Below are 16,171 nucleotides of genomic sequence, written 5' to 3' on the forward strand. Positions count from 1 at the left end.
ATCGGATTTGATTGTCAGAAGCCTCTATCCAACACTTCATTCCATAATGATACATTTCAGTTTCAAACCTTTGAAGATTTCAGCTTTAAATGTTCATTTACAAAAAGGCGACTATATGCATAAATAGCCAGACCTTTTACTCGCGCACTATTTAACCTGTCGCGTAATCCAAGCGACATCGGAAGTACATTTGATGGCAATGCCGATTACTAACGCAGGTCAAGATGTAATCGCACTACACGAGTGTCAGCAATACATAACTATGCTACTACAAATAAAGAACACCGAGAAATTTTTAAAACCATCAATTCAAATACTGGTTTTAATCAGACTGCAATTTGTTTTCAGAAATTCAGAGCGTGAGGGGTGGGGGGAATGAAGCATGCTTAGAATCAAAGTTTATTAGTAAAAATTGAAGTATGCTTAGAATCAAACTTCTTTATTAGAAAAAAAAATGGTCTATTGTATACAAGTTTAAATTATACATAATATTTGAGCTATCAACTTCGTCCTCTAAAGGCTTTTACAAAAGCCTTCACCAATCTGTACGACCTTCTGTCACAAGCTTTAAAATTGCGAGCGCATTTTTCAATGCTACCTTTCTGTCCTTGAAGCAAGACCTGCTTGTACTTGGATGAAAGAGCGTTTTTCTCCAAGATTCGTAGAGAACTGAAATGAGAATACAGAGGATTAAATTGTGTTCAAACATTAATTTACAGTTCAGAAATATTTTGAAAATAGCCACGAGTTAACTTCTGAACTTCGTTATCCGAGTTCAGGAGACTCGGATAACGAGCTTAGAGGCTTTTCTAGAAATTTTAGATAAGAACCCAATAGCATTCGATGAATAGGCTATAGACAGTCTGCATGAAATTAAGCTACCCTCGTTTAAGAATATAGGTTACACAAAATACATTTCATACAAGATTCTGTACATATAGCAGTGGCTAGATTTAAACAGGCACTTTTTATATATTTTATCGGGTATATATTCGCCGTATCTTTCATATTTCCAAATAAGAGTTATCATTGACAAGTCACAGCAAGTACCTTGCACCGAAATTCACCCCATTGCTCCAAAATTTACATTAATCGATATTACTAATGGTTTATTAGCAGCTTAAGAAATTCACTAGTTCCTTACCTCATAGCATCTTTTATGTTATGGCCCAGATCTTCCAACACTTTCGGATTAGCACCCACTTCACAAACTAGTCGAGAGATGCATTTATTGGAATCCACTTTATCCAAAACAGCGAAGAAGTTTTCAATTTCTGTAGGAGAGGCTTTACGGATATCGAAAGTTTGTGGAATATTTGGACCTCTTCTTTTCGAGAAGTCTGCACTTCTGGGCATCAATTGTCCAAGTCCAGCTAATCCACTACCCTTGAATTGAGGACCAAGTAGACCTGCTGGGAGACTTCCGACCGAGCCCAGGCGTACAGCACCTAGCAAGTTTAGAAGTCTTCCTCCTACTGCCAATTTAATGGCATTCAATCCAGCTGGACCCATAGAAGCGGGAACTCCAAGGGGAGACATTAGTTCTCCGGGAACAGTAAGTGACGCTTCTGTAGAATAAAGTATAACAGCGAAACAGAGCAGGATTTGATACATGAATCCCATTGCGATTCGAGGAAAAGTACCTGCAAAATAAACGAAATGTAAATTCTAATTTGAAGAAATCGGAAATATGAATGAAACCTTCGATTTCTTTTCTATATTTTAAACGGAAATACAGAGAAACTCATCTAATCGCTATAGATATATGTGCTGTTAAATAGAATCGTTTGCTAAGCTTTTATGCAGTTGCTAAACTAATTAAGCACAAAAACACTTTAAAGAAAAATCTACATACCACTCACAATAGACTTTAGAGAAGGAAGGCAAGGCTCGTCTCTAAAGGCAATGTAGACTTTAAGTTGATATTTGTACTAAACATAAAGCTTGCGCACTTCGTTTGCGCATTTTAAAATAAATTGCTAGGTGTTGCCTGCTTTTCACATAAACAATGTATTTTCTCATTTAAATTATTTTTTCAAACCAATTGGGGCATTAGTATGATGTGCCATCACGTCAAGGGCGAAGACTCGAAATTAAAAGTCATTGATTTTTATACTGTGATGGTATTGAGTATTTTTTAAACCATATAACCCAAACTAGAATTAGTAATTTTGCTATGTTATTTCAACTCTTATATATCAGCTCTTAATAATATCTTGTGTAATGACACTTTTCTGATCAAAATATGGATGAATACACTGAGACTTCATGTCTTCTCTCCACGCCTGATCACAAGGCGATCCTAATTCTTTTAATAGCTCCAAAATGTAGCATTGATTAAAAAGATGAGTCCATGTAACATTCGTTTTGTTAAGTAAATCGCATACAGCTAAAAGTGAAATTATGGATTCAGGATGGATTACAAATAATTCTGTTATACTTACAAATTCGTTAGATACTATATTTTGATAAATGAGAGATTAATTAAATCATAATTTTATGATTAATGAAATTTTAAACAACCAGATATAGAGCAGTAAATTCTTTAACACCTTAAATTCGGAGGATCACACTTTCATTATCCGATCTGTAGAAGATTAGTTATGTATGTGATTCCCATGTCTTTTAAGGGAATGTGATGTTAAGTGAAAAAGGATGCGGTGCTGTTCTCGGTATCTGACCACAATTCGACCTAATAAGGTCTGTGTCCAGTAACCCTCATGTAGCCTCAAAATGGGATGATAAGCTGAAAAGTCCTTCTCGGTTAAAAAAAAAATGACAAATAATAAGCTTTTGTGAATGTATATTCGAATCATCCATTAATATACTGCTTTTTTTGGCAAATTTATTTCTAAATCAAATTTTTTAGACTAACTCCGATTATTGGGTAATCAGTAACATGGTAATGGTACACATAGAGGTCTGACCATGATATTTTTTTTCGTTCCTTGCATCATATTTGAGGCTCAAAAATTGGAATAAAAGCATTAATATTTTGTGTTATATCATTAAACTAATTGTTCATTGAAATAAATCTGTATATTACCCCCATTTAGGTTAAACATCTATGATAGTAGTCCTTCCTACGTCACTGTGAATCATAGCAAAGTGATAATAACATGGCAGTCAGATGCTGGAACATCTGAGCAAAAAATTTAACATGTGTTTTTAAGACATATATATAAAGCGAACATAAGTATCGTAACAAATAAATAGATACAAAAAACAGAAGGAAAGAGAAAGCGTTGACAAATCTTTTCTTATGAACTAAATAATCGCTTATTCAGAAAATTCCTTTAAAAATGTATATGAGCTCTTTTAGTTTTTTTATTTTTTATTTATCGTATTTGATGCATAAACGCTCCGAAAGCTTTGAATGATCTAAAAAGGCGAAAAGTGAATGGTTTAATTTGTCACCTTTGTTCGTAGAGATTGAACTAATTTTGTTATCACTCGCTAAACGAAGCGCTTTGTGTCATCTTTCATCTATCGTGACATATTTCTGTGTTTGGAATTTTTATCATACATTTAATTCTTTTCAGCAGTGCATGCTCTATGAAAGAACTTGGAGCTTTTCTTTGATCAGGCAGTCAAGCATTAATTTCACTGCTTTATAATGAATGTCTTAGAAAAGTTCATGTTTCTGTTTTGTATAACAAAAGTTTTAATTGCACGCATTTTATCTTTTTCCATTCCAACTAATTTTCTTTATCCATTATCAGATGCACAATATTGGATAACTGTGGAGGGTTTTATTACGCCGCTAAAGGCATTAAATTGTTTTATTTGAATGTACAATTAAGGATTTTTTTTTACTTCCTTCAAACCTTTCAATTGTATCTACGTTAAGCAAAATCACTTATCAAATGATACTTTAGTATAAATTAAGTAACAAAATTTTTAATATCAAGCAATCCTTTGGGGACGTACAACTAAGTAGTAGAGCTTATGTTTAATAATCGAAGGATCATTCCGATTTCATTGAGAATTCCACTATATATGTAGATTTGATGCACTTTGACTCTACGGGCCGCATATTCTCACTTTAATATGGTGTGAAAGTATGAAGAGCAAATTCCCGACCCAATTAATTACTGCTGATGCGCCATCCGATCAAATTGAAAATGCGAAGTCAATCCCTACTACTTGAAAAAAAATTGCGTCTAATCCAATGATTACAGAATGACTAATGTCATTTTGAAATTAACTCCTCATTAGTCACAATTGTTTTCTTAATTAAATAGTTTCAATGTATATTGCGGATGTAAAATCTATTATTAATCTAGTTTTGATTATTTTTCTTAAATAATTAATCCTAATGAAAACGTAAACAAGTATTCTGGAAGAAAAATTAAAATTGTAATGCTTTAAAAGTAACATCAGATTGAGTCGCATCTATTAAACATTCCGAATAATAATGAGGTAAGAAAAGAGTAATTACTTAACCATTTGACTGTTTTCCTTTTTTTATTACCAAATTTTATTATAAATGTATTGTCTTACTGATTCAATTACGAATTCATAGAATGCTTGAAGTGTTACGGATTATTTATGATTTTAGTATCAAATTACAGCGTCTTTGAATGATTCAGTTTCAGCTTATAATTTTAAAAGGCTATAATTTGATGCCTGTTTAATGTAATAATGACGATTAAGGGGCTAACACTAGTCTGTCGATAGAACTTCTCCTTGAACATTTATCAGCAGAAAAAGAAAATAAATACCATAGACGGATAGAATAGAATGTGAATATTATTTTGATGGAATAATCTTTTGAAGAATATTGTAGATTGTTAAGCGCAGTTTCAATTGTGGCAATTTAAAATTGAAGCTAAGTTTTAGTCTTGCATAATAATTTATCAATAAGCTTTTTCACTTGAAGATTAAGCTATACCGATAGTGGTGTAGCGACGGCAAATGACCCCGTAAATTATTCATTTCCACTTTTCCTTTCTCGATTTCTGAAACATAATATAAAGCAAAAATTGTTTTCTGGCATTCCCAAAGATTCGCGTCTAAGAAATCTAAAAATGGCGAGGCAATTTGCAAAAAATAATAAATTTATTTAGAAAAACAATAATGAATAAATAAATGAATAAATTATTTTGGAAGAAGACTTGTTCACACTCGAAGTTATTACACATCATGACGGACAAAATAGTATAAAGGATAATGAAATTACAAAATGAAGTAAATGAAATTTTGGCTTGTTTCCCAAGATGTTTGATTCCTTCTACTAATCATAGGATACCTTAACAAATTTTTAAATTCTTTGAATTTCTATACTAACTTAACAAGAGTATAATCAGATCGGTATGCTTTCGATATATCGAAATTAAAACAATCAATTATATATCGTTCGAGAAGTAGAACGTGTCATTTAATTTAATAGAAAAAACTTGATTATTCAATTCAGAGATCAATATAATTAAACTAACAAGCGTACGTCAGCACTCAAACATTGGAAAAGATGCACTTTCATGAACTTTTCAGGAAACCCAAGCTTAGTAATCGAATAAAAATGCATTCAATTGAAGATTATCATATTTGCAATACTAATGTACAATACATTAGTCATTTTTATTAAATTAAATGACAACTTCTGCTTCTGGAACGATACATAATAAATTGTTTTAACTACGAGTCCAACAGATACTTGATATATTTTTGGATATAATTTAATTGTTTTGAATAAAAATAGTTTCTGTGATTTACTTCTAGTTTATAAAAGTGATACTTCGGTGCCTAAGTCTGACTCTGAGCAGCCTAAAAATGTGTAAACACCCATTCTGAAGCTACTAAAGAGCTAGTTTGAGACAGAGTTTAAAATTTTAATCCATAGCCACATCACGCGCATGTCACTTAAGCATCTGCTTAAATATATTAAGAGCAGTTGCTATTCACCGCATTCAAACGAAGCTCGATTGCATTTCAGCCAGTTGTTAACTGTTTCGATTTCTTCGGAAAATGCGAGTCTAAATTGTGTCGCAAAAATTTAGCTATATTTACTTCTTATTACTCCTGATGAATAAATCCGTCATAACGCAAAATTTTGTTCTTTTCTTTGACGAGTATACTCGTCCAAAACAGTTAACTGGTTAATAATGCATAAGTCAGATTTGGTAAACTGTTTAATGTTACGTTTCGATTTTATTATAAGAGACATTTTAATTGTGTGTGGTTCATCTTATAGCGGTTTCCATTATTTAAATCTAAACAAATTACGACTGTTTGTACATTATTAAAAATCTTTACCTGTCATTTTTCTTATTGAAGTTTGGTATTTAGCTGAAACATTCATTTAATAGAAACTTCATTTTTTCTCATATAATTTCGCTGTCTACGCTATCATGAGGCTTTATACAAGAAGCAGTTCAAGAAGTTGCAGAAGTATGCAGAGTTAAGGGGACGCTGGGCTCTATTAGGCACTTCTGCAAATTATTCATTTAGGGTTGTGGAATTTTTTATGCATGTATATTAAAATCTTCAAATTTCTAAAAAATACTTTTCAAAACGTAATATATTATTTTTAAAATATTAAAAGATATATAATTTCTAAAAATTTCAAAATATTCCAGGTGACTTAATTTTTAGTTTTTTAAAAAATATTTTTTCCTTATTACTCTATATAAATTTATTGCGAATAAAACTGTTTATGATTTTGAAATTCCAATTAAATGCTTTTTTTTGGAACATTAACTGAATTTTCTTAAGAATTTTATTTTTATCTGAACTAAGATTGACTTTTAACTATCTAAAATAACTCGAAATATAAAATGCATACCCTGTTTTCTCCTAATTTTTAACTGAATTCTTTATTAAAAAATTAAGTATCTTTAATTTCAAAGATATTTAAATCTAATTACAATATAATTTTGAGAAAAATCATTAAGATGTACTTTTTTTTTCATTTAGGCCCTTCAAATATTTATTTTATTGTACAACGCATTTTATAGCCTTATTTTAGTTGAGTATAAACATATATTTAAGCTATGAAACGATAAAAATAAAACTTCATAGGTTTTTTCTCGTTTTTGCTTATTTCAGTGTCCACTGTCCCTTTAATCAAAAACGCTGGATAAAAATAGACCTCAATTTTGAAAAAAATTACATTATATATTCTGTCAAATAAAGGACCATCTACCATGAATCTGGTAGTATTGACTATTAATATCATGTATGAAAGGATTTTTATATCTTCAATTTAACCCATTCAAGATGGATTGCACACACAGTGTGAAATTTAGTGCTGTCCTCGTCCTCTGCTCACAGTTCAACATTAAGAAGCATATCTCCAAATAACCGTAGTAAAACTTCAAGATGGGTTGTTTATTAATAAATCAACTCGAGTATTGAAAACAGAAATCATTTTATTGCGTTTCGGCATATGAGTTTGAAGACTCATTTTGGAGTTCATCATGTGAAGCAAATAAAACCGAGGATCTGAGAAAAATTTTTATGTACTTAATCCGATATCTGGACATAATCTTAACTGTTCGAAATTTTAATACGGCCTAAGAATACGAACAATGGTAAAGCGACGAGAAGAGGTCTCGAAATCAATATATTAGTTAATTTTACTTTTTAAAACCACATATACCAAATGCAGGGAATAAAATGCTTTTCTTGGTGCCATTTTACCCTTCGGATGTCGCAATTAATCATCATTAAGGATGTCATCCTTAAATGAACGCTTGTTTCTTGTGGATATAAAATCTATGATATGACCCTTCATTCAAGAAGGGATACAAGGGGAGGATCATAGGAGTCACGACCCCTCCTGAAGCTTGTATAATATTTTGCAGTCTGGAAAAAATGCTGCCTTAAGGTTGGTCATATTTCATTAAGTTGTACACGATTGTTTGGTAAAATATTAATTATTAATTTATATTTTTTGCGGCTTTACAAACTCAATTTAATAAAAACAACATTGATACACAGTCCATTTCTCGTTAAGGATTTAGGCATTATAAAGTCGAAACTTAGATTAGATTTAATGTTGATGGCTGACGGTCACGGAAGCTTTAAATACCGATTTGCACCAATATCAGCTCTAATTTTGCATTTAAAATGAAGTCGTATGGCTTATAGCAGCACAATTTAGTCCTAAACGCCTTTCTGTCCGATTGCTTTTATTGATGGGTGGTTTTTAATTGACCACCAAACCCACCCAGAAAATTTCCGTACACAAGGCCATATTTGAGTTTTGCTCACCTTCCCACTATAAAAAATGTATTCGCCCCTGCCTTCGGTTCTTATTCCTCTTTTATGTTAATACTAGTTAATATTCTGCAAGGCAGATTCAAATGATGTGTTAAAAGCAGCTAATAGTTATAGATATGTATTGCATTTTGCGACTAACTGAGGATTAACCTTTTCAAGTTTCCCCAGAACAGCTGCAATATAACGAGTTGTCTTCCCATGCAAAATCTATGATTCACATGCTAATCACTAGACAAATGAAAACATTTCCAATTTAGCATTTTCTTTTTCCGACTTTACATAAAATACACATGACTAATCACTTAAATTGTCTTCGAATTGTAAAATTAAACGAATGCCATTGTATTACCCAAAATTGCTGAAAATTGGATGCTTTCGTCTACGTTAGTGTAATCGCCACTGCAGAGCTCTTCTGGTCCATTATATATTGTCAAGAACTAGCATCTTCGACACTGTTCCTCTTCATCTCCCACTTCAGATAGATTCTGGGAACAGAGTTTCATACATTCTTTAAGCCAAACTCATGCCAATATTACCCCTTTATGCAGATACAGAACGAGCCTTCTGTAAGTAAATTATGTCCAACCATAAATATATTCACTGATTTGTATTTCGAGATTTAAAAGCTTTCGAGAGAGTATTTTTATGGTAAAATTTAAAGTGTAGTCAATATTTGATACGTCAGTCGATACAGTTTTCAGCAATTCAAGCGCAAAACTCTTGAAATTGTCAGAGGAAATGGATGCTTAAATATCTTCAAATAAAGTGAAAGAAATCAAATTAGACAATCAAACTCAGTTGACGAAAAATTAAAATCATACCAAGTTATTTGACATACAGAATCGACTATCTGATCTTATTAGGGTAAAAAAAGTCTGAAACTACTAATTCTTTTAAAATCTGCCAAGTTCAGAAAATTTAACTTCGCTGGAATGGCGTTAAGCATACCAGCTTTGTTTTTTTTAAAAAAAATGTTGGCATCGGAAATAAGCAAGCTTAGGGAGAATAGGACATAATATCAATTGAAAGGTAAACAGAAAGTTTCAGAAGCGGTGCAAGGTATATCCGAAACAGAAGCCCAGTTAAGCCCTTTTGGTAAAATCGAGTATAGCTCGTCATTGGTTTTTCCATGCCATACAGCGCAATGACGAGCTATACTCGCCATGCGACTGAAGTTATTTGATAATTTCCAGTGTATTGAATTCGGCAGCATTTTTATTGCTTCCGATATAAATCCTTGTTTACCATTGGAATTACTTGTGTAAATTACGGCGAAATTGTTTAGTCGGTGGGATTTCATTTTCATAAACATTTAGAGTGAACATCGATTCGGTCAACATCGTTTTAATAAAAGAAAAACTTGAAATAAACAGGTAATGGATAAGTAGGCAAAACTGAGATCAAGGTGATTGGAGGGATTCTGGAGAATCGGAAATAAGCACACATTTACCCGACAGTGATTGCACTGCACTTGAAAAACAAGTAACTTCAAAAGAACTAATCTCAACCTCTTCTGCATGGACAGCTGAAAATTTCCAGCTCAAAAGATTAAGAATGCTTCATTACCAAAGTTAATAGTAATTCGCATGTTTAACCAAATCAATTCAGCGAGGTTTGCCCCCTCCCCAATCTTAAATTTAATGAACATGATTTCTTAATACGAAATATTTTAAATCGAGATCGAGTTTGCGTTTAAAAATAACGGTTGTATAAGTCGGCTTAGAGTGAACGAAAAGAATAAGCACTGCAAGTTGCGAGCTCAGGAAATTGTGGATATCATTCAGTTTTCGAACAATGAAGTATTCTGCGAATCAAACCATTTAAGAGAAGCGTCTTGCTAATTTTTTTTAAAGACTTACAAGAGTCAATACCCGACATTCATCGATCTAATCAACAATCGTAAATTTGATCACGTCACAGTTCAGAAACCAGAAGTCCATGAAAATTAGTTTTTAGAAAGCTAAACTGGTCCCATAGACTAGTCACAAGAGAATCAACGAGAAATATAGCAACTGTTGCAAGAAAAAGCTATAGTAGAGTTCTTTGATGTTACTGGGAGATACCGTATCGACAGTGCTGTAAACCACGAGATAAATGAAGCGCTAAAAAGACGCACTATGTGATGAAAAAGTTTTAATCAATTTATATATACATCAGCATTTTAAAAACCAGCTGCTTTGGTTTTAAGAAACTATCCCAGTTCAGGCTTCATTAGATGGTTCTTCGTTTTGTGAATTTTTCATTAGCTGGTACGATTCTTCATCACATGAAGGAAATTGAGACTGACAAGATGACAATCCTTCTGTTCGGCCTTTCTGTAGGATTTGGTTATATTCTTGAACTTTGCTGCCTTCTGGAAAATCCGTTAAAGACCTGAAAGAAATTGTTAATTCGCATCAATCCACCATTGTGTTCAGATAAGATTTAAAAGCATTTCTTTAAAAGCCAAGTTAAAATATACATTTCACAGAAAAGTTCTGAATGGATGTTTAGAAACATCTCTTACAAGATATCGCATTTCTTGCCATCTAAACATTGCCTCTTCAACTGTATCTTTTAAATTAAGCAAATTATCTTTAGTAAATCAAACTTAATTCTCGTAAATTCTTAGAGAAAATTCAGTTTATTCGAAACTCGCGGTTATCAAAGGCATACTTGAACTTTAAAAATCACCGATTAAAATGACCAAGGATTTTAATTATAATGGACAAGTTTAATTGTACATAGGAAATTTTAAAATCCAGATTCAAAAAGCTTTCAATTCGAGATCCGGCTAATTTGCTCCGTTAATGTTAAATACATTTTATCGACAAGACAATTTGCCACAGTTTACACAAAAAGGAGCCCAGATTTTAATCTCGGATTAAACTTCTAAGTGGAAGTTGTTTGGCTAATACTTGTTGGCATTAGTGGTTTTCCTTATGGTGCAAAAGTCAAATTTTGCGCTAGTGTAAAATAAAGGCTCATCACCTTTGCAGTCGCATTAAAATCATTCGCCTTGACAAACAGAATAAGATTCTTAATCCGTTGCCGCAAACGACGGCTATAGCCATCTGGCATACTTCAGAAGAAACCTTGACGATTTTGAATTTGTAGCAGTGAGTTAAAGCAACCAGATTCCTTATTCTAAGAAATCGCCTTAGTGTATTGGAAAATTATAAGCATCTACTTACTGGAGTTTGCAAAATTGAGGAAATTGTTAAACCGCTAGTTAGCAGCTGGAATATCATTTAAATACCTATTTAGGAATTACTCTTAGAACCCTTTCATTTAAGTTCATCCTGCAGACTGCATATTCAAAGCGGATTTCTTGCGACCTTAAAATTTAGTCAAAAGGGCTTTTTAAGTGTCATTACGTATAATACTTGCAACATTAAAATCGCAAGAACATCAAGCAGCATGACAAACCTTTATTGCCATTTCTCAAAAAGGAGTTTCTAATCGGAAGTATACAGACTAATCTATGTTAATCTACTTTTAAATTCAGAATGCGAATCGTTATATCCAAGGGTAGTAAAATCTGTAATGGGAGAGTCATCTTGTAAATCCTTGTCATCCATTTAAAGACTATTTGAATGTTAAGTTTAGGGTGCTCGATTTTTTCCCCGTATAAGTATTTTCTTCGAGTCGAAGATTTGCCTACGACAAGTCTTGATGCGCTTAGTATACCGAATTGCACATTCCCCGTTAAGCGTGTTCTACCGCAACCGAATACTCGAGCCACTGTAGTGCAGCGCAACTGCAGACAATTCAGACACCCTCCAATTCCGATAAATATTGGAAATCAAAATTACTACTCATCCTTTCTCACGAGAGCTATTCTACGATTAAGTACAGAACAAACGTCTGTAGCGTCTCGTCATGGTGTAGTTTTTATGACCATTTCGAATCGAATGTCTTCATGAATGGCAGCTCATGCTTCATGGTCATACGCTTCCCTTGGTCAGTGACGACCAAAAAGACACCTTGATGTTCAGTATTTTGAATGTCGACAAATATCGGAGAGATCTCATTAATGCTGGTCATTTTGTACAAATAGGGACAACAGTTTCATGAATTACCCTTTCATTCGACAAACTAATGCATATTATATACGATTATTCAATGTTCAAACGCTCAATCATGGCGGGTGAACTCAACTTTGTTTCTACATAAACGTCACATGGAGTAAATCGCAATCATTTGGCATCGAAGAGGTTAGCGGACCGTAACGGCCAGTTTTACAAGCATATTTTCTTCTTAATTGACAAGCCAGAAGAACTATAAATCTTGAAGCCAGCAGAACAAACGCTTTGTAAAAAGTTGCAGAAGAGATACGAATGTTGCGCGAAATTTTAGTGATAAACTAGGTGGACAATTCATTATTCCTTCAAGATTAGCTCAAGTGAAAATTAAACCTGCAAAACTCATCCAACAGACTACACATTATGAAATTGGTAGAAGCAACTCAAAAATAGGAACAGTAAGAAGTGAAATGCTATAAAGCGATTCACAAAGTTAGACGTTACATGCATGGGAAAGTCAAATGCTTGCATTCAATATGCAAGTGGTATTTTAGAATCTTAAAGATCCATTATGTATTAATAATCCATTTTTTCTACTGAAGAGGGGAATGCAGAGATGGGGAAAATTATGGATGACAATGTGAACCGTTATATTTAATTACATTTTAAAAGTTTATAGTTAAAAAAAATTAACAAAGTCGATTTACTAACATTCATCTACTCGATAGGTTTCACAAGACAATTTTAAGTAAATAGCCAGGTTCAAAGTAGCCAAATTCATTCTTACCCTATGATATCACTAACTGTTGTTCCAAGCATTCCAGCACTCAATGGATCAGCCCCCATTTCGCAAACAAGACGGGAAATGCATTTATTTTCATCCGTTTCGGCGAGAAGGGTGAAGAAACTTTCAGCTTCTTCTGTGTTAATTTGTGGTTCATCTTCATACCGAACTTCACGATCAGAATCCGATTGAGAATCAAAGTTTTCGTTAAAGTCTTGCTCAAATTGTTGCTGCTGTTGTTGGAAAGTTTGTTGAGGTTGGAAGGGCATGTTTTGGGGAGAAAACTGTCCTGGTTTCTGCTGGAAAGGCATATTTTGAGGTGGAAATTGTCCTGGTTTCTGCTGGAAAGGAGGTCTGTTTGGTGGAGAACTCCAAGATGGTTGACCGAATTGTGGCTGGAATTAGAGAAGTTCAGTCTTTTAGTTCAAGTTAAACTCTACCTAAAACTGCGTGGTCTTAAAAATTAACAAGTGAAAAAGATAGTTTCAATCAGTCGAGTTTTTTTTTTAATAAATATATCTCAACTGGCCTGCCGATTTCAGCAAGCATCAAAGAGACTTCCTGTATATATCCTCTAAACTTTCACGAAGTAAAAATAGGCATGACAATTCTTGAAGCTGTTGTACAATTGAATAGAATGAAGCTGAGGAGATCCTTATACAGCCGTAAGAAAATTGGACAGACATTGTTTTTATTCGGATAAAAAGGCCCGAATTATTAAGTATTCCTTTTGCTGTGGAGACGCTGGAAAAACAACCTCAAACTCACTTTGAATTGAAATGTCAAGTCATAATACTAGATCTTTATAAACCGTCATAACTAAACTAATTGTACAGTCATTATAACCTAGTTTTGGTTCCTTATCAAATTTTAATCTACAGAGCAAGACGCAATTCTGCAATGAAATGGAAATGGATGCGAATGATGACAGATTACTTACCATAAATTCCCAGATACTTTTATTAGAAATATTTCAAAATATCCAAATTAAACTACAGTCAAAAGATTCCGATTCATTTTTTTTGTAGAAGCCCTTCAACCATCCGCCCCCCCCTCACACTCACATTTTTTACCCACAGTTTTTAATACCACTAGGGAAACTCATGGTTTGAAAAATTGTATTCTACTGATCAACGCAACTCTGAAGAAACAGATCTTACCATGAACGAGTTTTGAAACAGACCACCTGGGAAACCTGGAACATTCCCGAAGTCGGGAAACAATCCACCGCGGTTAACTCCGGCAAATGGACTGAAGAAACCTCCGCTTTGAAGAAGATTTGATGGTGGAAATTCTACCGGTCCTTGGGGTGATACTTCCTCTATGATGGATGCTGGTTTTGGTGAACGTCGTCGAAAGAAGCCGAAGAATCCCACGACTGGTTTGTTCATACCCATAAGCGTCAGGGACAAGGCAGCCAGAGACGAGAAGGCAAGAGCTTGTACTCCTGTGGCAGCAACCGCTAAGACAGCTAGAGATAAGTACTTCATGGTTACCTGCAAGTAAATAAAATAAAGCTAAAATAAGGATTCGGAGGGGAAAAAATCGAGATGACAATAGGCGTGGCATCTTCAGGAAACTAGATTATGCCTACAATTTTTGCATTTAAATGGAGATTCTTTCAGTAAAGAGAAAAATAAATCCAAGAGAAAACAAACTTCAATCAAAGTTGGCTGTGCTGAGAGAGCTCTCGAGCTTTAAACTAAATCATTCCCGAATATTAAATGACACACCAAACTTGCCTTTAAATAAACTTATAAATCAATCTTTATTTAGATTTTCGCAGTATTGCAGTTTGTTTTATATAGACAAGAAAAAAATATATTAACTTTTACTGAGATTAAAACTAGTACTTAACAATACTCACTGCGTAGTAAATAAATTTTCTTCTAATACTGTGAATTAATGAAGAGGAAGTAGCAGTAAGATCTGGGATTCAAGCTTTATGTAAGAAGCATGGAAAGAATGACGCTACTTAAAAGTAACCAAAGAAAGCAAATTAAGTACATTTCGGTTAAGTTGTTAACATGCTGATGTATGCAATGCATATTCAGTTAGATTTATAATTTAATTTGATAATTATTTGAACTAAAATGAAAAGTTAACAATACAAATTTGAATTACTATCATTCATTTGGTCATTTTGAAGCCGTTTTCGTAATTTATGACATAATGCTCTAAAGATAAATTCTAATTTTATATAAGATGATTCGAATCTTTAAAATATGACTGTTTCGAATCTTTAAAACATGACTTATAACATTAATAACTTATTCATTTGTGACAATCTTGTGATCATAATATCTAAGTATAGAACCTTGGTATTAAAACAAAGTTTTTAAATATCTGTCAATTTCTCATTTGCCATTCTAGGTCAATAAAAAAAAGTGTAAAACTAAACAAAATATATAAAATTACCTTCGAGTATGTTAATCTGCTATCCTGATTTGACACACATTTTCATCAGTAAAAACTAAGCAGTTAAATGAAATCGAAGATTTGGATGATTGAAATGTGAGTGTAGTTATTGCTTCGGATGCTACTGGAAAAGTTGGTACCCAGATTTCTTCTGTAAATTCTTAGTGCTTTTACGCAAGGCTGGCCTTAGACCGTTTGCTCCCGATTAGACCCTATTGCTAAGAGACCCCATGCCAGATTGTCGTCTACTGTCAGCTGATTTCAGTGACGCAATTAGGTTGGGGCATGCAGAAAACATGCCCTGGGAGTAATCATCGAAATATTCGAACTCCAGATTTTGACGAATATCCATGCTTCATACATTCCCGAGTCCGAAAAATAAATTTTTGGGATTATGTCTGTATGTCGGTGAACACGATAAATCAAAAACGCTTTGCACTGACTGGACAGCTGAAATTTGGTACATAGAATACGACCAAATTTATAGATTTCTATTAAATTTTGAACTGAATCCATGCCAAGGAAATTTGTCGAAATCATTGAACGAGTACAAGTGAACTCAATAGCTACAAAATGCTAAAGGTTGGGTAGATACACAGGTTTAACATTTAAAACATAGATGCTTATCAAATTTTGAACAAAATCCGTCAAATAGTTAACCCTCTGTCGGTCTGTACTTTCGTATGCAAACGCAGTAACTCATAAACGCTGACAATTTTTAGTGTTCAGCAAAAGGCGTTTA

At 33.4% G+C, this 16,171-nt stretch overlaps 2 protein-coding genes across 3 annotated transcripts; both read right to left on the reverse strand.

Moving 5' to 3' along the window:
* Nucleotides 1–420: 420 nt before the first annotated feature.
* Nucleotides 421–1,983, reverse strand: LOC129958884 (uncharacterized). Of its 2 annotated transcripts, XM_056071607.1 has the most exons (3): nucleotides 1,856–1,983; nucleotides 1,145–1,643; nucleotides 423–669 (listed from the first exon to the last, which is right to left on the reverse strand). In XM_056071607.1, the coding sequence occupies exons 2-3, from the start codon at nucleotides 1,621–1,623 to the stop codon at nucleotides 501–503; spliced, it is 648 nt and encodes a 215-aa protein (XP_055927582.1). In that variant the 5' UTR covers nucleotides 1,624–1,643; nucleotides 1,856–1,983; the 3' UTR covers nucleotides 423–500. The 2 variants fall into 2 exon arrangements, with proteins under 2 accessions (XP_055927581.1, XP_055927582.1); XM_056071606.1 differs by lacking the exon at nucleotides 1,856–1,983 and having other exon boundaries at nucleotides 421–669.
* Nucleotides 1,984–10,339: 8,356 nt separating this feature from the next.
* On the reverse strand, nucleotides 10,340–14,988 carry LOC129958778 (uncharacterized). Its single transcript, XM_056071454.1, has 4 exons — nucleotides 14,879–14,988; nucleotides 14,172–14,507; nucleotides 13,015–13,406; nucleotides 10,340–10,596 (listed from the first exon to the last, which is right to left on the reverse strand). Exons 2-4 carry the CDS (start codon nucleotides 14,499–14,501, stop codon nucleotides 10,425–10,427), a joined length of 894 nt encoding a protein of 297 aa, XP_055927429.1. The 5' UTR covers nucleotides 14,502–14,507; nucleotides 14,879–14,988; the 3' UTR covers nucleotides 10,340–10,424.
* Nucleotides 14,989–16,171: the final 1,183 nt, after the last annotated feature.

This window comes from Argiope bruennichi, chromosome X1 (genome assembly GCF_947563725.1).
Source record: "Argiope bruennichi chromosome X1, qqArgBrue1.1, whole genome shotgun sequence".
NCBI lineage: Eukaryota > Metazoa > Arthropoda > Arachnida > Araneae > Araneidae > Argiope > Argiope bruennichi.